This window comes from Emys orbicularis, chromosome 4 (assembly GCF_028017835.1).
Source record: "Emys orbicularis isolate rEmyOrb1 chromosome 4, rEmyOrb1.hap1, whole genome shotgun sequence".
NCBI classification, from domain to species: Eukaryota; Metazoa; Chordata; order Testudines; family Emydidae; genus Emys; species Emys orbicularis.
In genome coordinates this window covers 21,955,833-21,976,443 of record NC_088686.1, presented here as the reverse complement: position 1 = coordinate 21,976,443, position 20,611 = coordinate 21,955,833, and the positions used below count along the sequence as shown (strand labels likewise).

The window sequence follows — 20,611 nt, the reverse complement described above, 5'->3', positions numbered from 1 at the left end:
TTCTCACATAGTCCGTCGGTTCAACAATGACATTTTCATGCTCTCTCTTTTAGAGAGAAAGAGAGATGTGTATGAAGGACGTGTGCGTGAGGTTGATTAAAATGGGAGAGTCGTTGCACTGGGACAATCCCATTCTCTCGGCTGCTGAAGCTTGCCCCAGTGGCACACAGGCTGTTACAATTGGAGGCTTCTCTAGCTGCAGTGGATAGCCAGGACTTCTATAGTGCCCCGTCGTGCCTTTTGCCTTCCACAATGCATTGCTGCACAGAACAGTCTTCGTATGCTTGGGAGGGCAATTCCTAAATCACCGTCAGTTTCCACACTTCCGGTTACCCTCAGCTGGTTTAGCCCGCCTCCCGAGGCAGTTTACCGGGGTGTGGCCGCTGTTGCAAACTTACCTGTGGCTCCATGTAGCTGTGAGAGCTGGGTGTACAGTGAAGACCCGAGAGAGGAATCATCACTCAAGGAGTGCGGCATTTCGAATCAGCCAAAGGTACTACCTCTCCCATGCCCCCCATATGCCACATGACTGTTTATTGCAAGATTAAAAGGGGGGGGGGGAAGCACTAAAGTAGCAGTCAACCTTCCCCACTGTCCATTCACAAGCAGGGAGAGTAAGTGCAAACACTGAATGTCTCAAAGAACCCTTCGTGTTACATCTCATTTCCGATGCTCCCATCCCTCTTTCCTTCTGCCATGTTATGCAACAGCAGCAAACAATGACTGTGTAACCAGAGCCAAGAGACGTCTGGACTTTGCACACCCTGGACCTCTCGCAACAGGAAGCTCTCCGCATTGTACAGGTCTGACAGAAATGTGTGCCATCAGTTTATTGCAGGGAACAAAGGCCAGCAGTTCCTGGGGGACAGAAGGTGGGACAATGGGCAGATTTACTAACTGGATTGTAATCTGGAGCACATATTAGAGTGCAGACTGAGTTTTTCTTTGTAAGGATCGCACTGGGGTCAGAAGCTACACACAGCAAAGAAAATCCATTACACTTTCTAAAGCTTTCCCTGGCCACCGTTAACACTGCTCTCTCTCATTGCAATGACACTTGTGCAAGAAGGCGAAGGTCACATCTCTCTCTCCTGCTTTTCATACCCTGCTCAGCAACATGGCTGGTGAGAATTTGACACAGTAACTAGAGCCAGAGTAATGATACTGCCTCTCAACACACTGGAAGCCACTCTGCTCTGGCTGCTCATTTGCGCCTTGTCTTGCAAACACTTATGAAGTGCTTAACTTTATGCATTCAGCTTTATTTACTGGAAAAATAATGGTCTTGGGATTAAGGGCCAAGACTAGGAATGGGAAAATCTAGGTTTGCCTCAAATTTCCCATGAGACCTTGGGAAAGGCATTTGAATGTGCCTCAGTTTCCTTACATGTAAAATGGGAGTAATAATACAGTGTAGAACCTCAGTTACTGTGGCGGATCTGGCACCGCAGTGCCCCTTTGTGGCAGGAGTACGATGGGGTGTCAGCACCTCGCCACTCAAGTTCCTGCACCCGCCTCTCTGTGGGCGGCTGGTTGCAGCCTACTGGCCTCCTTCCACACAATCACCCCTGTCTGGCGGGATAGTGCAGCCTAGCGGCTGGAGTCCATACAACTCGCTCCCCCACGTGGAAGCCATGCGGCCTAATGGCCAGAGTCCATGCAATCCCCCTCGCAAGCAGGGTAGCACAGCCTAGCGGCCAGAGTCCATACAATCCCCCTCACAAGCAGGGTAGCACGGCCTAGCAGCCAGAGTCCATACAACTCACTCCCCCACGTGGGAGCAGTGCAGCCTAATGGCCAGAGTCCATGCAAACCCCCTCACAAGCAGGGTAGCGCAGCCTAGCAGCCGGAGCCCCTAGGATTCCTCACGATTCGGGGTTAATGGTGGTAGGGGGACCCGGGCCCACCCTTTCCACCACATCCTGGCCCAGAGCCCTGTAGTGGCAAGCTCCCCTTGCCACCCGCTCGGCAGGGATCCGCCCACAACACGCCAAGCGCCTATGCAGCTCTAACACTGTTTGCCTCTAAAGTTCCCCTGGGTCACTTCCTACCATAAATGCCAGGTTCTCTGCTGTGGGGGGTCCTCCAGTCTGTTCTCCTGTGACATCCTCTATCAGGGAGTGTTCCAGCTTGGTTGGCCTCCGGATCCTGGTGCGCAGGCTCTCCCTCCTCAGGAGCTAGCAGCATGCCTCCATCTCCTCCTGCAGTCAGCCCAGACTGAGCTGTCCTGCAGGCTTTTATACCTGTTCTCCAGTTGGAGCATGCCCAGCAGAGCTTCTGGGGCGTGGCTTCCTCTGCTAGGAAAGAAGGATTAACCCGTGCAGTACCAGTGCAGGGCCACTCTGCCCTGTCACAGTTACAAACACCAGAGTTACAAATTGACCAGTCAACCTCATTTGGAACCCAGAAGGACACAATCAGGCAGCAGCAGAGACAAAAAAATAACAATAACAACAACAAAAAAGTAGAGTACTGTGTTAAATGTAAACTACTAAAAAAATCAAGGGAAAGCAGCATTTTTCTTCTGCATAGTAAAGTTTCAAAGCTGTATTAAGCCAATGTTCAGTTGTAAACTTTTGAAAGAACAACCATAACGTTTTGTTCAGAGTGCCGAACATTTCAGAGTTACGAACAACCTGCATTCTCGAGGTGTTCGTAACGCTGAAGTTCTACTGTACTTCCCTATCTCATCAGGGTGTTGTGAGAATAAATTCACTAATGTTTGTGTGATGCTGTGAAACTCCAGTGATGAGCAACATGGGAATGGCTGACAATAAAATAAATGTCTTGATAAGTCACCCCATAAGCACTGGAGTGAAGCCATGAATAAAGGGCACCTTGCAAGGGGTGAATATTGCCTGTGTCTCAGATAATGGAGGAAAGGATGCTCAAGCCATTAAGCAACAGAACCTATTTGCAGATTACCAACTTGCCATGTGTTGTCCATCCATTTTGTCAGCCACCCCTGGTACATGAAAAAGACTTTGAGTAACACAAAGCCATTACTGGTGGGTAGAAGGTCAATGGGAGACACATTAATGTCCCTAAGTAGAGACAATTCTCAAAAATAGCTATTGCCTTTGTGACAGGTTTCAGAGGGGTAGCCATGTTAGTCTGTATCAGCAAAAACAACGAGGAGCCTTGTGGCACCTTAGAGACTAACAAATTTATTTGGGCAAATTTGTTAATCTCTGAGGTGCCACAAGGCTCCTCATTGTTTTTATTGCCTTTGTGTTTACACTGGGCTTTTTCTGAAGAACTTCCCACCACTGCCACATTGGTGCAGAACACTGGGCTTTAACAAGTTAGCTGGTTGAATTAAAGCCTAATTCCCCCCCATCTTAGCCTGTGTTGAAGTCTACGTGCGGGTTTTAGAAGGGGTTAGCTAGCATGTGTCAGCTACTACATCCTTATCCCAGGCACCCTTAAATCCTGGTCTAGCCAGAGCCACACCCTTGGTTAGCAACACTGGGAAATGTTTCAGATAAAAACCTCCTGTAGGTACCAGTTCAGTGGAGTCAGGTGGAAAGCCTGCGTTCCATCCTGGCGCTCATGGGGTCTCTGGCTTTTTAGTTCCATAGTCTCCCATACCATCAGAGCAGCAGCTTTTGTCAGAATTGCTTAAACTGCCCCAGGTTTGAGCAAATGTTCAGCTCAGTCCCTATTTCTGGGGTTTAACGTGTAACATTTCTAACACCTTTTCAAAAACGTGGCTGTTTTCTCTTACATCTGGGAGTGAAGAATTGTGTGTGTTGCCACAAAGAATAAAACAACAAATGGAGGTTCAGATTCTGCCTGCTGGTACACCTAGGCCAGCACACCGCTACAAGCCAGAGCAGTACTAAACTCCAGCTGGGGTGATAGTGGGATAAGTGAGGGCAGAATTTGGCCTAGAGAATTTATGATGGACTTCAAAACAGCTGGGAGCCATCATACCCCAGCCTCTCTATTCTAGGGAGAAGCACGTTTCTTCAGCATAGAATATCAGGGTTGGAAGGGACCTCAGGAGATCATCTAGTCCAACCCCCTGCTCAAAGCAGGACCAATCCCCAGACAGATTTTTGCCCCAGATCCCTAAATGGTCTCCTCAAGGATTGAACTCACAACCCTGGGTTTAGCAGGCCAACACAGGTAGTACAATGGGTGTTTGTGGGATTCTTTGGAGGTTAGCTCTGTGTAAAGCAGTACATTGCAGATGGCTTGTAGGGGCTATACTGAGCGCTGGTTAACACAAAATTCAATCAATAAACCTGTTTTTCCAATGGAAAATAGGGTTTTTGACAAAAACAAGTTTTTCTGCAGAAAATTAATTTGTCATAAAAGCAACTCCCAAGCCCCAAAATATTTTGATTCAGAAATATTGCCACCGTGCTTCATGGGAGTTGTAGTTTGTTTTCCTCATATCCCCATTCTCCTCTATGGGCAGGGCTCCCCAACTAAACTACAGTATGTACCATGGCCAGCGACTTCAGTAATGCACTGATCAAGAGGGGACACCCTGGTTCATCATGGGAGATGTAGTCTGACCAGGGAGCCTGGCCTGTAGAGGGATTAGGCGCATGAGGCACCCAGACTACAACTCTCATAAGGCACTATGGCAGCATTTCTGAATTTAAGTATTTCAGCTTTCGGATGAAATATTTCATTTTTTTTTTTTGGTCAAAATATTTTGATTTTTGTTTTTTTGCTGAAAATGTAAAATTTTCTGTTGAGGGGGAAAAAAAGTTCTGGCCAGCTCTATAATTATTTGTATGGATGACATTTTGAAGGGTTAAAATCCATGTGAATTTTATATAACAACCTAGTATATGGATTGTGCTAGCTCTTTTCCAGGCCCAAAGTTCAGAGTTTGGTCAAGAGACCAGAGGCCTAACAAATAGTGATTAGCTAAGAGAAGCAGAATAAACAAAAGATAACCTTGCTTTGCTAAAATAAGCCTCATCAGCAAATTGACAGGTGTTGAAGCTGAGTACTGAATAATTGTGTCTTATTCAAGTTGCAAATTGAACAAAGAAGCCCTGTTTCTGTTGTGTTAGTTTTTTCTGTAGGGTGATGTTTTTCCCACACATTCAACCTTGAGTTTATGAACGATTGGAACATGTCAGTATTAGATATGGCCTCCTCCCACCTCCCTTTCCCGGGGACCAATGCCTGCCTTAAAACACAAAGGAGACAATCTTTATTGCCATATACTTTCACTGTTTCTTTGCTTTAACCCCTAGGAATGTACCTGTTGAACAACCAAAGGAGCTACTTCATTTCTATGAACCCCAAATCAAAATTCAACATACATATATATATATTTTATACTAATACATTTTATCAAAGTATTAATTAAATGTTAACTTGTAAACTTAAGACCATGGGCGAAGACATTATATAACCTTTTAACCATTGGCTACTGTGCTATCTTGTCTTGCTGCTAGACCTATCCAGGGTCTTGGAACTGCCTACCCTGTCACCTTCCCCCGCCCATGGAAAATCCATATATTCCATTGTAATCAATTGATTGACAGTGTCTCTGAGCCTAATAAGCAAGATGACACTCCGTCAGCGCTGTACGTAATAAACTCCTATGCTTGACTTCTACACGGTGTGGATTTATGTTCCTTCACATTTAATTTTGCAAAGCTCTTTGCAAGAGACGTGTTCAGAATGATATTTCTGAAATATACTTACTTGGGGCGGCGGAGGGACCATCAGATGAAAAGAACATGAAGTGTAAAAATCGTTATTTCTGTCTTGCATGTGCATTCTTCTGAAAAATTCAAACAAATTACAGATCACAGCAGCCTCAAGACCACCTTCCTCTTCACAGGGTAGGTTTTGTGGACATGTCCACACATTGTCATCTAATGAAACTAATGTTACAGACTGAGATGGATCTAAGTGTTTATACCCTGTCAACAACTATGGACAAAGGAAGAGATCATAATGAAACGGTAACAAGGTGTTGTGTATTGATCTCAGACAATGTTCCTGAAAGCCCTGTGTAGCAAGTTAGCCTGTTGTAAGTGATAAGTAGTGTAGCAGCCACTGTCTGCTAGATGACCAGCTTTCTTGCGTTGCCTGGATCCTTCTCCTCTAATAAATCCCAGCCAAAAAGTTTGTTCAGTTGGGAGTTAAAGCTGCAAATGTCTATCAGTTATTTCAAGTATGGTTCTACTGACTCCAAAGCCCACTGAATCAATGGGCATCTTTCCATTGCCTTCAGCCAGCTTTGAATCAGGCTCATGGAGCACATCTGTCAAGTAAAGAAAGTGCTATTTTTATGTAGTTGCTTTAGGGACAGAACGGTTTCATAGTGCTTTGGGCTCCCGATGGCCTGGTTGAGCCAGGACAGCTACTAAGGTTATGTCTACTCTACAATCACAGGGTCTGATTGCAGTTCATGTACACCTACCCAATCTAGCTAGCTTGGGTACTGGAGCAGTGAAACCTCAGCAGCATGGGCTGCAGCTAGCCCAGGGTTCAGGCAGGCTTGTACAGCCCATGCTGAAGCCCGTGCTGCCACAGTGTCACTGCTCAGGCACCTGAGCTAGTTAGATTAACGCTAACTCAGGTGTGTCTACATGAGCTGCAATCACACCCCGGGACTACGGTGTAGACACCCTCAGAAAAAATGTGTTGGTAGCTAGCCCATCTTGTCAGTCATGAACAGAACTGTTCACCAATTTTCAATTACAGGACTAACAGAGTACCGTATACCTTTGCCACCCCCACTGAAGATACAGGTGAAGGCATCATGTGAAGGGAAAGGGGTTGCCCAGGTGTAAGGCAGAACAGCATTTGACCTGCAGAACACTTCTTGGTAGTGAAGATGTATGAGCTAGGAAGAATACAGCTGGGCTTTCAGATCCAAGGGTGAACTCGCAATTAGAAAAAAAAAAAAAAAACCCTACCTCCCACCACATTTCTTTACTAGTACTCTTGAACAATTTGATCTGGAGTCAGGCACAGTCACCATGGAAACCCACAAGGCCATTTCCACAGTCATTTTCAGGGCAAAACCCTCCAGAAAGGCACAAGTGTTGGAAAGCCTAGAAACTGGGAGTTAAGGTTACACTTTGAAAACCCAGCTCAAATATCAGAAAGTATGAAAGTGCAAAAGGTCATGTAACCAACCTCAACTCTGCCCAGTGTCATTGTCAGGCTGCCACCCTTCTACATATCTGGATATTGAAGGACTTCCAGGTTGGAGGTCATTGTCGGAGTTACATCTGCACAGCTACATCTCTCAAGGGGGTGAAAAATCCACATACCTGAGAGATGTGGTTGAGCAGAGCTAACCCCTGGTGTAGACAGTGCTAGGTCAACAGAAGAACTCTTCCACTGACCTAGCTACCTCTTCTTGGGGAGATGGGTTACCTACAGTGCCAGAAGAACCGCCCCCCGTCCCATCGCTGTAGTATGTATCTACACTGAAGCACTACAGTGGTGCCGCTGTGCTACTGTAGCATTTTAAGCGTAGACATAGCCTTACTCTGCAGAAGCACATTGTGTCTGTATATGTCCTGTCATCTCCCACAACATTGATGCACCCACCACTATGCTATATGGATACCAGCAGCACCTTGCCAGTAGCACCCTGCACTAATCACACCTTCTGATGAGAGAGAATTAGAAAATCTTGGTATTTTTGCACAATACGGCGGAATCTGAACAAAGCACTCAAGCTCACGCTCCTGGGTGGCAGCCAAAAGCCAGTTCTCTATGTATAGTTTCCCCTTCATTCAAAGCCGTTCTGCAGAATTCTCACATGGTATAAAAACTGCTCCTGCAGGTAGTTAGCTGGGGGGTTGTACTGGCACAAAGTCTCTGTCCCTGAGTACAGCCCCGCATAGAGGTGGATTTGTTACCTGCACAAAATTCTCTGTTACTCACACACTCTTCGGGCACCCACCTTTACCCAATTCCTAGGGCTCAGAGCTTACTCTTTGCGGGTTTGCAGGACCTTTTACTAGTGAAAGAGCCTAACACAGTAATATCCTTATTCTCTATTTATTAACAATTACCAAACAGAATACACATGCTAAGCATACAATGCTATGCTCACCAATCCTGATCATGCAGGCGGACTTTCCCTGTTGGCCAGGCAAGGCCAGTCTCATCTGGATTCTAGTTGCTGTGCGTCACGTTCGTGCAGAGGAAACCTAGCAACTTTGATCTTAGGCTGTGTCTTAGAGGTGAGTTCTTCTTCTTCTTCAGGTCTTTCCTTCTTATTCTTCTGTTCCTTCTGCTGGTCTCCTTCTTGGACCCCAGTTTATATAGTGAAACTTGAGTCCTGCTTAGCTATACCTTAACCAATCATTTTACTAAAATTTTAATAACCAATCCTAACATATTGTAACAAAATTCTCTAACCAATCAGACCCACCGCCTTAATTAATTTACACCTAGCAACATTAATTATATAACAGACAGAAACAATCAAAGAACCAAACAGAGATCAGACAAACAATAGAGAAGTGGGGACCATAAAGACAAAACAATAAAGAAATGAGGATTTCACAACCACAACTATTGATAATTGATTTCTTACCAGACAGAATGCTATCAAACTAAGGGCATGGCTACACTTGTGAGTTAGAGCACATTAAAGCAGCCCCACGCCCTAACTCACGACGCATCCACACTGGCAAGGCACGTAGAGCGTCCGGACTCCGCGGCTAGAGCACTCCTGGTACTCCACCTTGGCAAGGGGAATAACGTTTGATGCGTCTCCGCTAGAGTGTCGCAGCGCCAGTGTGGATGCCCTGGTCTGTTAATGTGCTCTGATCGACCTCCAAAAGTGTCCCACAATGCCTGTTTTAGCCACTCTGGTCATCACTTTGAACTCTACTGCCCTGCCTTCAGGTGACTAACTGTCAGACCCGCCCTTTAAATTCTCTGAGAATTTAGAAAATCCCCTTCCTGTTTGCTCAGCCAGGCGTAGAGTGCTCTCAGGAAATCTTTCCAGGTAACCATGCCTCCACGCGCCAGGCAATCCCCAGTCTGGAGCAATGGCGAGGTGCTGGATCTTATCAGTGTTTGGGGGGAGGAAGCTGTCCAGTCCCAGCTGCGCTCCAGCCATAGGAATTATGATACCTTTGAGCAGATATCAAGGGACATGATGGAAAGGGGCCATGACCGGGATGCACTGCAGTGCAGGGTTAAAGTGAAGGAGCTGCGGAATGCCTACCACAAAGTCCACAAGGCAAACCGCCACTCCGGTGGTGCCCCCGCGACCTGCCATTTCTACAAAGAGCTGGATGTGATACTTGGGGGTGACCCCACCTCCACTCCGAGGACCATCATGGACACTTCAGAGCCCAGTTCAACAAGGCAGGAGGAGGAGGAGGAGGAAAGCGGGAGCAAGGGTGCTGAGGAGGAGGAAGACACCCTGGAATTCCTAGATGCATGGAGCCAAGAGCTGTTCTCAAGCCAGGAGGAGGGTAGCCAGTCGCTGCGACCGGTGCTTGGGGCTTTCAGCCTCAAATTGCTCCCTCCAGGCATCCCTAATCCTTGCAGCCCCACATTGGGCCCCTCTAATAGCCCTGCTCTCTGGCTGTTCAAATTCAGCCTCCAGGTGTTGAACCTTTGAGTTCCATGCCTGAGTGAATCTTTCACCCTTCCCTTCACAAATGTTATGGAGGGTACAGCACATGGATATAACCGCAGGGATGCTGTCATTGGCCAGGTCCAGCTTCCCATACAGAGAGTGCCAGCAGCCCTTTAAATGGCCAAAAGCACACTCCACAGTCATTCTGCACCGGTTCAGCCTGTTGTTGAACTGCTCCTTGCTGCTGTCAAGGCTCCCTGTGCAGGGTTTCATGAGCCACGGCATTAAAGGGTAAGCAGGGTCTCCAAGGATCACAATGGGCATTTCGACTTCCCCTACGGTGAGCTTCTGGTCTGGGAAAAAAGTCCCGGCCTGCAGCTTCCTGAACAGGCCAGTGTTCCGAAAGATGCGGGCGTCACGCACCTTTCCGGGCCTGTGTTAATGTCAATGAAACGCCGATGGTGATCCACAAGCACCTGGAGAACCATAGAGAAATACCCCTTTAACGTACTCGGAGGCTAGGTGGGCTGGTGCCAGAATTGGAATATGAGTCCCATCTATCACTCCTCCGCATTAGGGAAACCCATTTGTGCAAAGCCAGCCACAATGCCATGCACGTTACCCAGAGTCACGGTTCTTCTGAGCAGGATGTGGTTAATGGCCCTGCAAACTTGCATCAACACGATTCCAACGGTCGACTTTCCCACTCCAAACTGGTTAGTGACCGATCGGTAGCTGTCTGGAGTTGCCAGCTTCCAGATTGCAATAGCCACCCACTTCTCCACCGTCAGGGCAACTCTCAATCTCGTGTCCTTGCACCGCAAGGTGGGGGCGAGCTCCTCACACAGTCCCATGAAAGTGGCTTTTCTCATCCAAAAGTTCCGCAGCCACTGCTCATCATCCAAGACTTGCATGACGATGTGATCCCACCACTCAGTGCTTGTTTCCCGAGCCCAAAAGTGGCGTTTCACGGTGGTGAGCATGTCCGTGAATGCCACAAGCAATCTCTTATCGTATGCGTTACTCGAGTCGATATCATCGTCGGAGTCCTCACTGTCAGTTTGGATCTTAAGGAGTAACTCAACTGCCAAACGTGACGTGCTGGCAAGACTCGTCAGCAAATTCCTCAGCGGTTCGGGCTCCATTCCCACAGACCGAAAGGGAAGACAGAGTGCGCAGTACAAAAAACGTAGAAAGATGGCACCAAATAGGGTGACCAGATCACCCAGGTCAAATATTGGGACGCGGGGGAGGAGGCGGGGGAGGAGGCAGGGGGGGGGGGGCGGGGCGGGGCGGAGAAAAAAACCAAAACAGCGGCAGAGCAAAATAACAACCCCCCCCTTCCTCCTCCCTCCGCAAGCGCTGGAGGGAGGCCCTGGAGACGCAGGGGGAGCGTGGGGCTGGGGTGAGTGAGAGTCCGGCCTGGCCCCGAGCAGGCAGGACTCAGTCGGGCGGTACCTGGAGGGAGAGTAGGGGGGCGGCCCGCGGGGCCAGGCGGCGGCTGTTCGTTCTCCCCACCTGGGCAGCCGGGACTCGGGAGCAGCCGCTGCTGCAGCTCCCACTGCCGCGGGGGGAGGAAGCGGCCAAGCACGTGGTGCTCGGCGGCTGCGGCTCTGGCGCCCGGGCCCGAACCCCCCGAGCCCGGGCCTGTTGCGGGGACCCAGCAGCGCGCACGCTGCGCCCAGCCCCTGGCCAGTCGCGTCTGGGCTGGCTGGCTGCCCAGCTGGTGCTATCCCGTGGCGGCCCCGGGGCGGAGGCATCGGCAGGCCAGCCCCGTTCGTTCCCCTGCGGGACCCAAGCGGGACGGGGGGGCTGGGGCCTGCTGCCCCCACTCTGGGGCCGCCCGGGGGATTGCACCAGCTGGGCAGCCAGCCAGCCCAGACGCGACTGGCCAGGGGCTGGGCGCAGCGTGCGCGCTGCTGGGTCCCCGCAACAGGCCCGGGCTCGGGGGATTCGGGCCCGGGCGCCAGAGCCGCAGCCGCCGAGCGCCACATGCTTGGCCGCTTCCTCCCGCAGCGGCAGCTGCAGCAGCGGCTGCTCCCGAGTCCTGCTGCCCAGGTGGGGAGAACAGCCGCCGCCTGGCCCCGCGGGCCGCCCCCCTACTCTCCCTCCAGGTACCGCCCGACTGAGTCCTGCCTGCACTCGGGGCCAGGCCGGACTCTTACTCACCCTGGCCCCGCGCTCCCCCTGCATCTCCGGGGCCTCCTTCCAGCGCTTGTGGAGGGAGGAGGAATGGCGAGCTTGGGGAAGAGGAGGGGATTTGGGGAGGGAGCCAATGGGGGAAGGAGGGGGCGGAGTTGGGGCGGGGGGGGCGCGAGCCCTTCCGGGCTCCGGAGCCTTTGCTTGTTTGTCCAATGTCCCGACCTAATATTGGTCGGGACACGGGACAAACAGGCAAATATCGGGACAGTCCCGATAAAATCGGGACGTCTGGTCACCTAGCGCCAAATGTGGACGGAAGCACAGGGATTGCTGGCTGCGAACTGATGCATCACGGGTCGTTGGGACAGGACCCAGAATGCCCTGAACCCCCCGCCCCCTTCCCACAAGCCACAGCGCCAGAATGGGAAGAGGTGCTCTGTGGGATAGCTGCCCATAATGCACCGCTCCCAATGCCGCTGCAAGTGCCGCAAATGTGGCCACGCCAGTGAGCTTGCAGCTGTCAGTGTGGACAGACTGCAGCGCTTTCCCTACTGTGCTCTACGAAGGCTGGTTTAATTCAAAGCGCTCTACATTTGCAAGTGTAGCCATGCCCTAAGTTTTCTTTAACCATCTTAAGATCTGTTTCTTTATCTGGTGATGGTGGGTGCTATTAGGACAGGAGCGCCTTCTTAACAGCCTGCTATTACATTGTTTTAATGTAATTTAGATGGAATGTGAGGATGTGACTTCCGGCTTCTTAGCTAATGGCTGCTGCTCTCCTAATATGGCTGCAGACAAAGGCCTTAGGCCTCACACTATGGCTACAGGAAAAGGCTTTATCTTGACAGATTCACATGGATTTTCTCTCAGCCCTTTATTCTCAAACCATTTTTGCTTTTCTTTTCTTTTCTTTTCTCCCTTCTGAACTGGTTTGGTTGGAAGGAGGCCCCAGCTTAAATCCAATCACTGCATTTCACTGTAAGAGGCAACCTGATAATATCTTTGATTGGGAGGATCAGAAATCACACGTAAAGAGAGACAAATAATATTGATGATAAATCTCCTGCACCATTTGCACCCAGAGAGCAGACAGGGAATTATGCCATGGCTGATGTGTGAAAGGTAATGTGGTGATGCTTCCTCAGGATGGTGAACTCTTTTCAGGAGTATGTGTTTTCCAGATGCAAGATTGCAGGGCTGAACAACAGTTTATTGAGTGCACCAGCATCTGCTCAGTAGGGTATGAGAAGGACACTGAAAGACCCCACTGTCTATAGTGGGGGTTTGCACTGGTGCAGCTATATGGGTCTCTGGACACCAAAGGCTGATCAGGGATAATCCCAAGTGCTGATAAGGAATATTTTTATATTTGTACCTGTAGAGCTTTCCCATTAGGCCTAGTTTGGATCCTTCCATCACATCACTGGCTCATCACCAGTGTTTGCTTTTCCTTTGCCATTCACTCACTCCTCTTCAAATTAGCATCCAAATCTGCCATGCAACTGAGGAGGAAACCGCATCCCAGCTTCTGCGTAGGAGCTGCTGTAGAGCATTGCTGGTGTGTTGGACTTAGTGCCATTATTTTAACTGTTCCATATCGTATTGTAAAATAAGCAAGTAGATTATTTAGATCTGGTACCTCAGGCCACCGTGTTGCAGACTGTGACCTCCTCGGGGCGGAGACCTTCTCTTCTCTGTGAATACTCACCATCCACACCTACGGCACTGCAGAAATAACCCGTGGCTTTGTGTTGTATCCACCACGCAAGGTATTAACAAACTTTAACAGAACTTTATTTACAGCGGAAGTCTCTTTTCCAAGCTGTAGCTGCACACCCTGTAACTCTCCCAGCCTCCTCAACTCCTCCCCCCTCCTTCCTGTTTCCTATCCTTTCAGACTCCCAACAGCCAGTGCTGCCAGTTCTAATAATTACAAGCAGCATCTAAACACCACACTTTGTTGATTGCAACCACAGAATCGTCACATATAGGGAGAAAGATCAGATCTCAGCCCATTCTAGGCTTGAAAGGGTTAAAGCACTTAAAAATCACTAACTAGCTAAGCAACTTCACTGATCCTTAGCTCTTCTAACTGTCCCCATAAGCAATCCGGTATACTTTTGCTGCTCTTGTCTGAACTCCTTCCCATTTGTCAATACATTCCTGGGACTGAGGCACCCAGAACTGAATTCAGAATTGCACACACAGGCAGACACCCACGACCGGTGCACAGAGAGAAGAGGTGAACAAAGTATTACCACCACCACCTGAACACACACACAGCTCTCCTGGTTTATCCTTTCATTGCACAAGCCAAGCCAGTGAATCATTCCAGGGAATGCAGGACAGTTGGCTAAATACAACAGTTGCAACTGAGATTTGGTTGGACATGCATTTGGATCCCAAAGCAAATATTGTTGGGGTTCAACTCCACAAGGGTCAAAACCAAAGACAAGTGGGCCAAATTCTTTTGTCCTCTTGTAGACTTGCCTGGGATTGCACGGCCACGGTGGTAACAGGTCAGAATGTTGCCCAGTGCCCACACAAGCCTCGGGCAGAGAAATAGACTCGCACAGATCATTTTGGGGCTAAGGGAAGATTCCCTTTTCCCTGCTGCACACAATGACCTTCAAAAGAATCCTGGCAGCAGCCGGCTGAGTGTTTTCAGACTCAGGTACATAGGTTCATGCACTCCAGGGCATTGTAAATCATTATGTTGGGGGACCACTAGGCATAGCTACCAGGTAACTCGGGAGAGTGGAAGACCAAAGTGTCGATGAAGCTCTTTTGCTCTGGGCCTATCTGTACCCCCAAACCCCATCTTGTGAACTCTCACCTACTTCTGTGCTCGCTGCTTACAGGCTTTGTAGCAAGCTGAAGCAGAAATGTAAGGGTCAGCTTTTCTAGCAGGCAGACTGCTGTAAACAGGCCTTGCAAGGCCACAAGATAAGCAGGCGTATGGGAACTTTTCTAATTGTAACTGCTAGAGAAGGGAGGGGTGGGAGGTGTAAGAGGGAGTAACAGGACAAAGGCTTACACAGAGACTGCTTGAAGTATAAAAGGTAAAAGTTATTTGTATTTGTTGCACTGGATTTGAGACATGCTGGTCTCCTAGTGCCATTTCAGAGCTCTGAAATAAACTTGGCTTGCTTTCTCCCCTCGGTGTCTTTATTGGTGCCAAGCACACCGGGCAACGGACCATTTGAAGTCCGCCTCGAGCACTTGGGCGGTAACAATTACTCTCCTTTTCCTGGAATTTCCCCAGGGCCTATTCCCCTTTTCTTCTGTTATCAATGCAAGAGTGAAAGCGAAAACAGTCTCCGCGCCGGAACAGGTGAAGCAAACTGCTGCAGGGACTTTTGCCTGGGAGACACCGCCTTTCTTCCTCGTACGGGCTGTTTTCAATAAAGCCCCCTGGAAATCCAGAAGATGAGGAGGAGATCCTCACTGTAGGGAGAGGGATCAGCTGCCAGGCTCTCAGGAGAGCAAGGAACTGCTGCTGCCAGCTAAACCAGGTGAGTTTCTCTGGGAGCCACTGCTAACCCCCTGTGCCCTGCATGGATCCTAACAGCAGCAAGAGGCCTCCATGTTCATTCCCAGCTACCCGCAGAGCACAGGAAGGAGCCATTAGACGTGCTCTCCAGACGGCCTGCTCGGACAGGTTTCGCTCCTCTGGCTTTTCCTGTGGTGGCCCACCATTGTAGAGGGGGTGAAAAGGCCAGTGGCGGGCAGCGGGGGGTTGAAGAGGTGAGCGGCGAGGGAGCCAGCGGCGGGTGGGCAGGGATGAGGAGGCAAGAAGCGGCGAGCCAGCGGCAGGCGGGGGTTCTCGGGTATGGGGGTTTCTGGCAGGGGAGTGAGGAGGTGAGTGGCAGGCGGGAGGAGGCGAGCGGTGGGTGGGGGACTGAGGAGGGACGCAGCAAGCCAAAATGCAACTGTGCATGATTTTTATTGAGTCTGCAAAAGGCGCCCTACATAAATCAATTACAATGATTTCAATGTGTGTATGTGCATATTTATTTGTTTTTCCTAAAGTTAATTAAGTATTTTAAGAAAATTTGTCAGTGGCCACCAGCAAGAATTGGTGGCCGCACTCTGAGGCCACCAAAATTTTTGTTATAAGAACCCCTAACCTAGCTACATGAAACACTTTGTGCTCCCCCCTCGGTCTGTATCCACCTTCGGTTTCCTATTTTATACTTAAATGTTAATCTCTTTAGGGCAGGGCCTGTGGTTTATTCTGTGTTCTTATGGTGTTTAACATAGTGGGGTCCATGACTGGAGCACATAGGTGCGACTACAATATAAATAATAATATTTAGCTAAGCTAGTGCACAACTTGACGGTTCCAAATCAAAACCAAAAAAATGTCATCTCACCTCTCCTATTTTTTTAAATTGAAACTTTAATGCTGTGATCTGGACTTACCTGCAAATTGTTTCCTACCATCTTGGTAAAACGCTGCCATTTTATTCTGATGCCTCACTGCAGTGTTGCTACGTTTTCACCCTCTTGCACAATATTATTTGATAGATTGTAAATATTGCATTCTTTGGCGCAGGGACGGTGCCTTCCGATATGTTTGTAAAGCCTCTAGCACAGTGGGGACCTGATCCTTATCAGGGCTGCTGAGGGCTACTGCAGTATAAACACTTCATAACCATAACTGTCCCCAGCCTTTGCGTAGAATTCTAATGTTCTCAAAAGCCATCTCAATGTAACCCATGTTGAACCCCGAGTCACAGGACAGCATGTGGAGGTGTCTGGGTGTGATAGGGTTATCATATTTGAACATTCAAAAAAGAGGACACTCCACGGGGGGTGTCGGGATTACAGTGCTGCGCAAAGGAGGAAGGGGAAGCAAGGACTCTCCTTACATACCTATGCCAGCTACCAGGCCCTTGGGGCTGCAGGCTCACGAACAAGCAGGCAGGGACTGAGAGGAGCACTGGCTCCACCCCCTCACTCCATGGCCAGCCCAGCTCTGCAGACATGAAGCGGTGCTGTAATTTGCTGGTAGTTTAGAAGCACTTAGCGCCAAGGAGCCACCTTAGTAGACACCCTGAGAGTGAAGGGCTACGAGGTGCAGATGGATTCCCTGATCGTCGGAGCCTTGGGCGCCTGGGACCCCTGCAACGAGCATGTGCTGCGGACCTGTGGGATCGTTTGACGCTACGCACAGCTCATGTGGCGCCTCATGGTCTCAGACACCATCCGATGGTCCAGGGACATCTACATCGAACACGTCACTGGCCACCGACAGTACCAGAAGGCGTGAGCCGTAGCGACATCGCTCTTTGACTACTAGAACAGGACCAAGAGACTTTGTCCGTTGGACCATATGAACTGGAACCATAAACTCCCTGAACGTTAAATCTCACCAAATGAGGGTCAACCCATCCTCATCATTGTATCCACTCATTCTGCTCCACACCCGAACATAGCCATTATATGAATTTCAGACCCTCATATCTTAATGTCTGTACTCTGACCCATCATCCTTTTAGGCCCAATCAGGGATATTGCAGATTATATATTCCTTACGACACCCGATCTTAAACCGAACTTCGCACCCCTCGATAATCTGTACGTTATTCCCTGATAATCAGAAACTTCTATGCTTAAACTCTGTACCGTTCACTTTTTTTTAAACATCATCTTAATAAAAATTTTTATATCAGGCCCTGCCTCCATCTCAAGCAGCAGCAGCATCTGTGGGAAGGAGAAACCTTTATTCGGGACCCTCCCTTCCTAGCCAGCCAGAGACTTGAGGCCCCAGGGATTCACATCACAGCCCCATCCGGACTCCCAGAGGCAGTGGCGGCACCGTCTGCACGGAGGAGGCAATTAGGGATCCTCCCAGGGTGGGTAATGGGAACACTAAACAGGCTTTGGTAATCATCCAGATACGGAAGTCAAACCTCCCTTCAGAAAGCAGGGAAGACACTGTGCCTCTAGGAGGCGTCACAGGGGCACGGTGTCTTGCCCTTGCACCAGGGCTTCCTCAGCATAGGACTTAAAAAAATAATAATCACAATTTAGCCCTTTACCGTAAAGAGAAATGAGATGAAATGGCACTGAAAAAGATGTCAGCAGCTGGCTCGTTGCCTGCACTCGGGCTCCTAACATATTAGAAATTGTGGGCAACTGTTTTTAAATGCTCCTAGTGTAGGTAAGGCCTGTGAGACCAAAAAATAATAATAAAAAAAATCAGATCCATCTGCAAGCTGTTCCCAGGCTGGCCTTGGTTTGTTTGACTTTGAAGTGCTTTCAGACAGTGTGTGCTATATAAATGTTCATTGCATTTTGTAGCCTCTGCAGAACTGTAACCATGACAATTCAGAGCACAGAAAGCATTATGCTTTGATTTCTTATTTAAGGAACTAGAGGCGAAAACTGAGGCTTTTCAGTGTGCTTTAGTCACTGCTATGTGATGTCGATAACTGACCATCCACATCTCGAGCCAGATTCCAGGGCTGAATGTCTGCAGATCTCTGTGCATAAACAAGGTGGCAGCAACCAAGCCCAAAGCGAACATGTCTGGGTTATAGGCTGTGAATGCGCAGATCTGGCTAATGCATAGATCTGCCCTAAATTGCTTTAAACTCAGCTGGAGGGGAAAACTAATGGTACCAGTTTAGGTACTGAGAGTGCATAGCATACCTGAAAGTATGCAAGAGGCCTGCTCTCTGGCATTGAACTGGGGCCCTCTAGACTAACAGCATGCACGTGCACAACCTGTGCTAAAGAGCCAGGCTCTGAAGGTAGGGTTAGGGGACCCAAGAACCTCTGAATGCTAAGTGGCAAGGGGGTGCAGAAGGGTTACAGGAATCACCTGATTCTGGTCTGTACATTCTGGTTCACCAAAGAATGTCATGTGAAGCCTTAAATGAAAGCTGGCGTCACACCGGTCATCAATATCTTTGTGACATGGGTACGTACAGATACTCTGTAAGGAGTTGTGCATATATGCAGAAAATATGTTTTTAAAGTCTGTATCCAGGTATTAGTCAACAGGAAAAGTGACAAACAGGTTGTCTGTCAGACAGGAGATGCCTATCCATTTACATGTAAACTGAGTATTGTCTCATTCACAGTGGGTCCCCTATCGCCAGTCTGAACTGAATGCCGATGAAGGATTGTAAGAAAGAACCTTAGATATAATCTAACCGGAAGTGAAGCACAGGGGGAAAGAAGAGAGCCTTCTCTGGAGGCGCATAGCAAAAGTTTGCTTGAGTATATTGGGGATTGGAGGGAACAAAGGCCCCCTTCACTGGGGGAGTAAAAGGGCTGCCATCAGGGATTGAAGGAAGTGCTTTTGCATCGTGAAACAGGGGTCTCAACCAGGCTTGGTTGAAAACTCTGGAGAGAACTTTGGGTGAGATATGCTTCTTTAGACAGCAGGGTAACTTGGCAGTTAAGGTTAGTATCTAGAAAGCCTGTTATGATTTTGTTTTTGTGTCACCATTCATTTTCATATTCTTACTCACTATCACTTGAATCTCTCGTCTCTGATAATAAACTGATTCTTGTTTTCACTATAAATATATCAGTGTGCTGTGGTGGTAAACAAAGAGCTGGTCCAGAGTTGTCTCTTATAAGCTTGTGTGTCCTGTTCCTTTGGGAGCAGCAGGCCTCACTCTAAATTCTGTGAGAGTTTAGTGGACAAGGGGCTATTCATGCAGGGAACGCTCAGAGTATTTGGAGGTTGGTGTGTACCTATCGCTACTTGTATAGAGAGGGGGCGGTCTGTGGAGGCCTGGAAGGCCATGCTCATGCTGCCAGGGGCTCTTGTTTTTAGGGACCTGATCTACAGCAGGTATAGACAAGACTGCTTCATGCACGAGGCAGGTGGTGGTGAGGTGCCTCCCAACCCTGGTTACGCTGGGGTGCAACAAAGGTTATTACAGACTTGCCTCCTCTGTCAATTCGACAGACTGGGGAGATACAAAGAGTTGCTGCCTAAGGGTGACTCATGAGACACAGCAATATCCCAGCATTACATAGATCCCACGTAAGTCTTACTGCTTAATTTTGCTCTTGTCTGTTTCTTTTCTTTGACTAGTTACTCCTCCTCCTTCTGAAAACCAGATACCTGAGCCCAGTGAAAAAATGGCGTCTCCAGCAGAACCAGCCTCCCCAGTAGAAAGCACTGAGGATGAAGGAACGGATTCTGTTTCTGAACTGAATAGCTCACCCGTGAACAATCTGGAGGCAAAGAGCCCCGAAAGTGCTCTCAAAAGAATGTTAAGCTTCAGGAGAAGTAAACGAAGTCCAGCCAAAGACAAAGCAAGCGAAGACTCTGGCACCCTGAGACGAAACAAAGGTTTTACACTGAAAGGCTTCAAACAAAATGAAGAGGGCAGCAGTGCTAAAAACATGACCGACACCAGTGTGGACAAGAGTGGGGAGAATACAGGGGCAGATCCCATTCTCGCAGGTAAGAGGTGAAAATATAACCCACTGTAAAAACACTTGCTAGGATTCTAATAAGATTCAATCAAAGTAGACTCTGCAGGGCCCCAGCGCAATAGAGCATTGAATGAAATGGACTTGCCTGGGTAGAAAATAGCCTGATCCCTTGCAAGGTCTTTTTGGAGTCTTTAAAGGCTGAGCACAGAGACCAGGTCTCGCAGATACCAAGGGAGACCCCATGAATGGGATGTTCTGCGGCCCCCTCAAATGGTATTTTATTAGCATTGAAGGATCCTCAAGAGAGACACTTATAAGCTTTGTGATGATACATTACAAGAGACCTTTTGCATGAAGCATATTCCAGTTACATTATATCACACACATTAGCATATTTTCATAAAATCAGAGAGTGCAACGTCACACCATGCTCATCCTGCCAGGGGCTCTTGTTTTCAGGGACCTGATCCACAGCAGGCGTAGACAAGACTGCTTCATGCTTCACAACCCTGGTTATGC

At 48.8% G+C, this 20,611-nt stretch overlaps 1 protein-coding gene across 1 annotated transcript in view; it reads left to right on the top strand.

The window, feature by feature from the left end:
* Positions 1-19,792: 19,792 nt before the first annotated feature.
* The window catches only part of EXOC3L4 (exocyst complex component 3 like 4), a 37,864-nt gene continuing 37,045 nt past the window's right edge, over positions 19,793-20,611 (top strand). Inside the window, exon 1 of the mRNA XM_065402325.1 lies at positions 19,793-20,120. Coding sequence (XP_065258397.1) covers positions 19,793-20,120 — 328 coding nt within the window. The remainder of the gene's footprint in view (positions 20,121-20,611) is intronic.